Genomic DNA, 7720 nt, shown 5'->3' with positions numbered 1-7720 from the left:
CTGTAACATTGTCTGCTCATTGTTTATATTGTACACTTGCAATAAAGTTTTTTGAGTCTTTGAATTTGCTGATAGAAATTAATTATTAAAAGTGAGCATTGAAAGGCTCAACTGAATGATTATCTGTGTGCCTTTCTGGGATACAGTGCTTAAAGAGAAGTGCTTAGCCTTCAGGAGGTCAAACTAAAAATTATATGAGCTGTCTATTTAATTTAATGTGTGCAGTTATTTTCTAGCAAAAAGTGTTATTTTCATAACACAATAGACAGACAGAGAGACAGAGAGATAGAGACGGAGACACAGACAGACAGAGAGACGGAGACACAGACAGACAGATAGAGAACAGACAGATAGAGAGACGGAGACACAGACCGATAGAGAGACGGAGACACAGACCGATAGAGAGACGGAGACACAGACAGACAGAGAGACGGAGACACAGACAGATAGAGAGACACAGACAGAGAGACGGAGACACAGACAGAGACACCGACAGATAGAGAGACAGAGACACCGACAGATAGAGAGACGGAGCCACAGACAGATAGAGAGACACAGACAGATAGACAGACAGAGACACAGAGATAGAGACAGATACATACACACAGACAGACAGACAGATACATACACGGACAGATAGACAGACAGACAGATTACATAGATAGATACACAGACCGATACATAGATAGACAGATAGATAAAGTACAAGACAAATACAAGGCTGTAAAGGAAAGCTTGTGCAGGAAGCCCTTATATGGAGAAGAGTTGGGCGTGTTTTATGCAAATTACTGCACATGGTCTCTCATTTCACATACTCTAAATTTATTAACATTAGAACAAGGTTAAGAACAAATTCATGCGAGTACGTCCGTACATGAATTAGGCGGAAATTTTTCGTGAGATGTTCTCCTGTGCAGAGACACAGACAGAGACACCGACAGATAGAGAGACAGAGACACCGACAGATAGAGAGACGGAGCCACAGACAGATAGAGAGACACAGACAGATAGACAGACAGAGAGACAGATAGAGAGACAGATACATACACACAGACAGACAGATACATACACGGACAGACAGACAGATACATAGATAGACAGACAGATACATACATAGACAGATAGATAGATAGACAGACAGACAGACAGATTACATAGATAGATACACAGACCGATACATAGATAGACAGATAGATAAAGTACAAGACAAATACAAGGCTGTAAAGGAAAGCTTGTGCAGGAAGCCCTTATATGGAGAAGAGTTGGGCGTGTTTTATGCAAATTACTGCACATGGTCTCTCATTTCACATACTCTAAATTTATTAACATTAGAACAAGGTTAAGAACAAATTCATGCGAGTACGTCCGTACATGAATTAGGCGGAAATTTTTCGTGAGATGTTCTCCTGTGCATATAAATGTGAATAATCCACAATTATTAGTGAATAAGACCCATTGTGTTTTATTGTTAAACTTGGTTTACCAACTGACACCCTATTTGTGGAAAGTGCGTACAGCTGTTCAGTATGGTTTGTCTCACTGATCATTCAGCCAATGAAATCTGCTGGAAGGTTTATATATATATATATAAAAATCTTGAGAGTCATGTTAACAGTGTCTTTCAAATATACATAAATAATATCTTTGGTTTGCCAGATTCCAGTAAATAGAGTCCACAATAATACGTGATTTGGGTGGCTGCACACCTGCGCCGTTCTCGGAGTATTATTCTGCAGTGATGCTTTTCTCCACAGATACGAGCTGCCGCCTCTAAATAACACGACATTGAATACATGCCAATTGCCTTAGCAATAAACGGCACAAAGCCATTTCATATTTATAGTCCCCCACCATCATATTTTCCAGTTCAGACTGTGAGCCTCTCGCACGCAGTCTTCTGGAAACGATATTGCTCCCGAAGGTGCTTTTGTGAAAACTACCTATTCAGCGGCCATCATTGGGATGATTTATACAAATATGTTTGTGAGCCACAGTGAAATATATCGCACTGCAATTATCATTCATATCCAGCTACATGCGCTTAAATCTGGAAGTTACAATGTGGCTGAATTACCTTTGAATGGATATCTAGAGTTCAGGGTGGAAGCCACTCTGAATTGATCAAAGAAATCATTACTTGAACCAAATGTGAGCTTTTATTGAGGGATTGCATTGGAGTTTAACTTGACATGAAAAGTTAAAGACATGTAATTATGTTTAGCCAGGATGTACAAAAACATTTTAATTGAAACATGAATAAATATGCTTCCTGTGAATATATATGTATTCATATTTTCTTAGAAAATAAGTTTTAGTTCGCCACGTTTGGGCCATGAATTGCAGCATAAGTCACTAGGTTCAATGGAATCTGAATGCTAGTTCAGGCCGCTGCTTGCCATTTCTTTGTGAGACTGATGATTTATTATTATTGAAATATTTCTTTGCGGGATGTTTTGATGGGTGTACGACTGCCGTTCAACACGTTCCCCCAGACGCACTGTGACTGGGTGGCGGCGTTTCTTGTTCAGAATTTAAAGACGCAGGTTCAGTCACTGCCGGGGTCAGAACGTGGCGACACACTGGACATGTGCCAGACTGAAAATCATGAAAAGACAGTATTCGGTACATATAATGGTCATTATAAACTTCTGCTCTTAAAGGAATAGTTCACAAAAAAATTCTGTCATCATTTACTCACAATCATGTTTTTCCAAACCCATAAGACTGTCGAAAACACAAACTAAGATCTTTTTAATGAAACCTGAAAGACTACCATTCATCCATTGAAGTCCATGGGCTAGATTTACTAAAAGCAAATTAGCATGAGAAGATGGGAGTGGAAAGTTCTGCGGGTGATTACTGAACGTGTGAATTAAAGAACACAGGCAGATCATTTCCATAATGGGCGTTAAATAATAGTGCAATTACCAGTAAAACTGACTACCGCAAATCTTAGTAAATCAGGCTTTTGTGTCCTCCCATAAATTTTGTGTCTGAAAGGGAAACTCCTACAAATGCAAATGCAATAAGGTCAGCCACAAAAATAACTGTCTGCCCTTTCATTGCTAATTTTCCCTGTGTCTTTAGTAAATTCTGACAGTAGTTTTTAATGCAAAAATAGGGTTTGCGCTGGCACAAGCTGTTAGTAAATTTGGCCCCATGTAACCAAAACTCTGATGCTTCAAAATCTTCATAAAGACACGTAAACATAAAATATTGCACAGAGCCATAGGGCTTGTTTACACCTGGTCATTTCATGCGTTTTCGCTGATCGGATATCGATCTGATTTGTTCAAACATTTCCATTTACACTTGGCCACATCAATGTGTCGTCGCAAAACGGATATAAATCCGATCTTCAATTCTCGCGCTATATTTAAATTTAACGGAGTTCACGTCAATGAAACCAAAAGATACGCGCTGCATTTGATTAATTATCAGCTCATTTCAAGATCAAGGACCGCAACAGGACAGCGCGCGGCATCAGCACTGGAAAGAGAAGTTTGTCTAACTACTTTTAATGAAGATGATTGTGTGTTGACCGTCTGCGTATTACTTTGTTTCATTCGCGGCAGTTTGCGTGTCGGCTTGCTGAAGAGATACTCAGCTACTCGTCCGCAGCGATGCGTGTTGCATTAGCGCAGTCATATCTGACTATAATGTCATATAGCCTATAACACGCTCTCACGCGTTTATTATTTTAACATTTTGGGAGGAGTAAAATTTACATATGTGGTTTCAACAGCTAGATGCATTTACACTTGTCCAGTTTCGTCTGGAATGCGGCCCAGACCACCTCCTGAAGTGGTTTGAGCAATCGGATTTATATCCGTCTCGAATGCGTTTCGGAGGGCATTTACACCTGGCCTTTTCACGATCGGATAGCTATCCGATCAGACAAAACGCATGAAGTGACCAGGTGTAAACAGCCCGATCGGGTCATCAGTCAATCAGGACACGGCGCGTTTACACTTGGCAACATCAGCTGACTTCTCGATCTGGATAACCGATCGGATCTGTATTTCCCGTGCAATATTTAAATAAGTCTGCGGTGCAAAGTCGACCTGAAGTGGTGGGTTTTCTTTTGAAAACTAGTTTCAGTCGCGGGACATTTTACAAATCCTGAAAAATGAGGATGAGGAGGCTGCAGTTATTAATAAGGTGGATATATTCCGTTGTGGAAACGGTAAAAAGAAACATATTTCTTCTGACAGTTTGCGAGAGAGGGGGCGGGGTTTTGCGTGACATCCACCTGCGAATGCAGACACGATGGCTGGATTGCGTTTACATTACACTGAGATCCAATCACAATGCGTCCTCGAGTACCTCTGGACCAGGACACGCTGATCGGATAACATTCCGATCAGAAGCGTGTTTACACTAGTCTTTTCAATGTGTATGTGGACAACATCCGGATACAGGTCGCATGTTAATGCCAAGTGTAAACGCAGCCATATATGGACATCGAAAGCTCAAACGTGCTTGCCTGACATGCATTTGTGTCGTGCATTAAGCTTCCATGTTCACCATATCTGATGAGCTCAATTTATGTGTAGATAAATAAATTATATACTTAAAGGTTAATAGAAATACCTCAATTAAATCTCTTCATTATATAAAATGATAATGACTATTCAAAAGTCTTGGATGCATATGGATTACTTTTACAATACAGTCTTTTTGGACTTTTTTAATGCGTTAAAGTTTTGGTTGCATGGACTTTCAATGGATGCACAAAAACAATGAGAGAATATTGAGTTTCTTTATTCATGTTCTAAAAAAATAAACAAGTCGGAATCAAAACGGGAGGAAAATGATGACAGAATGTTAATTTTTGGGTGAAATAACTATTAAATTTTTTTTTGTCTCTTTCACAATCTCCAAGAAAAACAGCATTACCTTTCTGAGCCAGAGAGTGACACAGAGTTTATGGAACATGTGGTGGCACGGCAGCTGGGTTGCAATCTCATCTTTGACATATTCACAACAGCAGATGGCACAGCACTGCTCCTGCTCTGCAGAACCAAAGAGAGTGTGCATGTGAATGCATGCAAAAGGTTCAGCTTGTGAACTTATGACACCAAACCAAATATTTAAACATGTCTTGATCCAGTCACGCACACATCAAATTATTCATTTCAGTCGTTAGGGCTGAAACTGAAGTCATTTTATGCTTTCCAAAGCAGATTTATCGCCCCAAATGCACTCAGGCCATAAAATTGAAGTGGGCATTAGTGTGAGAGCATAATTTTCCTGGCATTCATCCCGTGTGTTGAGTTTTGTGAAAAACATTTCTCATCTGGTGCTCATATTGCACTAAAAAACGAGTACACAAAGTATTTCAAGTTAATCACTTAGAAGTGAGGAGTTTGGGTTTCAATGTCTGTCAGTGTGTCTCACACACTACAATTTCCCAAAAGTGAGAAACAGGAAGGCAAATTATGTAAATAGTACAATCATGTAAACTCACACCCTGTTCATAACACTCCTATAGAGGCTGTAATATCCCTCTTGACTGTAATATCAGTTCACTGTGTTATACAGTAAAGTGTATACAATTGCTGTATTCTTAAAAGTTAATGTCTGTTCTGACCGGTTATGAACACTTATGATGTAAAGCTGTATGTAGTGTTGGAATTGACCCTTCCCCGGGAGTTTAATTGACAGGCGATCTGACTAATCATAATGCAGAATCTGACATTTTGTCCGACGAACCAGACAGGAGAGTAGATTAACGTCAGTGGACTTGAAATGGAGTGCATTGACATCTTTCTGAAGTTGAAACAAGATACAGCACGAAGATGGATTGGCCAAGCATGTCTCCAGACCTAAACGGAAGGTGGAGGAGCGCAAGGTCTCTAACATCCACCAGCTCAGTGATGTCGTCATGGAGAAGTGGAAGAGGACTCCAGTGGCAACCTGTGAAGCTCTGGTGAACTCCATGCCCAAGAGGGTTAAGGCAGTGCTGGAAAATAATGGTGGCCACACAAAATAGACACTTTGGGCCCAATTTGGACATTTTCACTTAGGGGTGTACTCACTTTTGTGGCCAGCGGTTTAGACATTAATGGCTGTGTGTTGAGTTATTTTGAGGGTACAGCAAATTTACACTGAAGAAATGACACTTTGCTACAATGTAAAGTAGTGAGTGTACAGCTTGTATAACAGTGTTGTCACATGAAAAGATATAATAAAATATTTACACAAATGTGAGGGGTGTACTCACTATGTTAACGCATGCTATAAATTATTCAGTTTAACGCGTAAAAAATATTTAACAATTAACGCAGGAGCGGAGCTACGGTTGGCCACCCCACTCACAACTGCTGCTTCAGTCTCTTTTTCTTGACAAGAATTGCGTTTATTTAGACGCAGAACGTCTTTACCATCACATCAAACGAGAGACCTTTCAGACGCGCACTGCAACTTCACCTCAGCGCCAGGCGCGAGTCAAAGGAGCATGGAAAAGGTACAGGTGATGAGGAGCTTCAGAGTGCTCTATAACTGCACATTCAAATGCAGTGGTGTGCGCTGTATATAATTTCATATTAAAGCACAAATGAAACTACGAGCATGCAATGCCAAAGTTATGTCATCAGTTAAGTAAGTTACTAAAAAGTTGATTAAAGCTGCCTTAAAACTGTGCATGCATGTAAGTATTTGTTATATTTGAGTCACATTTAAGAACATGTAGTGGTTTACAAAACTGTTCTGGAGCAGCCCAGCACTCTCTAAATAATCTCAATAATCCCTCAATAATACTGCAATGTTGAATAGCTATATCCAATGGTTAAATATTAGGGGGGGAAAAATCCTAGACATCAGTATTATTGGTATCAGTGATACTCGCTTTCAGTCACAAAATTTGTTTAAAATATACTGTCTTTAAGTTGTTTCTACATTAATTTGAAGATTGAATGTGAAATTTAAAAAAAAATGTAAATTTATTTTTAATATTTAAAAACTTTAATGTTAGGTGGGAATAATCGTGATTAATTTCAGAAAAATGTGAGATTAAAGGGATAGTTCACCCAAAAATGAAAATTTTATGTTTATCTGCTTACCCCCAGGGGAACCAAGATGTAGGTGACTTTGTTTCTTCAGTAGAACACAAATGATCATTTTTAACTCCAACTGTTGCAGTCTATCAGTCGTATAATGCATGGCAATGGTAACAAATTCTATGAGAGTAAAAAAAACATGCACAGACAAATCCAAATTAAACCCTGCGGTTCGTGACGACACATTGATGGCCTGAGACACAAAACGATCGGTTTGTGCGAGAAACCGAACAGTATTTATATAATTTTTTACCTCTAATACACCACTATGTCCAACTGCCTTGAGCGCGCGCACGGCATCCGGTGCGTGAGGAGTGTACGCGCTCTGGCGTAGTTTAATTTGGATTTGTCTGTCAGAATGCAGCACGCCTAAATGGAGCACGAGAACAGAACAGACTGTGCAGGCATACAAACGTAACACCAGGTTCACACACTCCGTCTGTGGTGCGTATTTTTTCCGCGCCCTTGTTAATGGATCAGAGCATTCACACTGCACGTGATTGTGGTCCGGCAGTGCGCTCCAGGAGCAGCAGTCATGCTGCGATCGTTTCCACACGGAATCTATTTCTGCTGTGCTGCACGCACTGAATTAAAGTGGCAGCGCATTATTCGCGGTAAAAATTAACATGGATTGACACGGAAATTTAGTAATTACACCA

At 39.9% G+C, this 7720-nt stretch overlaps 1 protein-coding gene across 2 annotated transcripts in view; it reads right to left on the bottom strand.

The window, feature by feature from the left end:
- Window positions 1-1694: 1694 nt before the first annotated feature.
- The window catches only part of LOC107663782 (E3 ubiquitin-protein ligase Praja-2-like), a 17840-nt gene continuing 11814 nt past the window's right edge, over window positions 1695-7720 (bottom strand). For both annotated transcript variants that reach the window (XM_016454111.1, XM_016454112.1), the window contains exons 8-9: window positions 4900-5015; window positions 1695-2595 (exon numbers count right to left, since the gene is read on the bottom strand). In XM_016454111.1, coding sequence (XP_016309597.1) covers window positions 2476-2595; window positions 4900-5015 — 236 coding nt within the window. In that variant the 3' untranslated portion in view covers window positions 1695-2475. The remainder of the gene's footprint in view (window positions 2596-4899; window positions 5016-7720) is intronic.

This window comes from Sinocyclocheilus anshuiensis, unplaced genomic scaffold, assembly GCF_001515605.1.
Source record: "Sinocyclocheilus anshuiensis isolate Anshui unplaced genomic scaffold, SAMN03320099.WGS_v1.1 scaffold123, whole genome shotgun sequence".
In the NCBI taxonomy this organism is placed as follows: domain Eukaryota; kingdom Metazoa; phylum Chordata; class Actinopteri; order Cypriniformes; family Cyprinidae; genus Sinocyclocheilus; species Sinocyclocheilus anshuiensis.
Note: the sequence above shows the minus strand (reverse complement) of the source record. Positions and strands in the feature narration are given on the sequence as shown.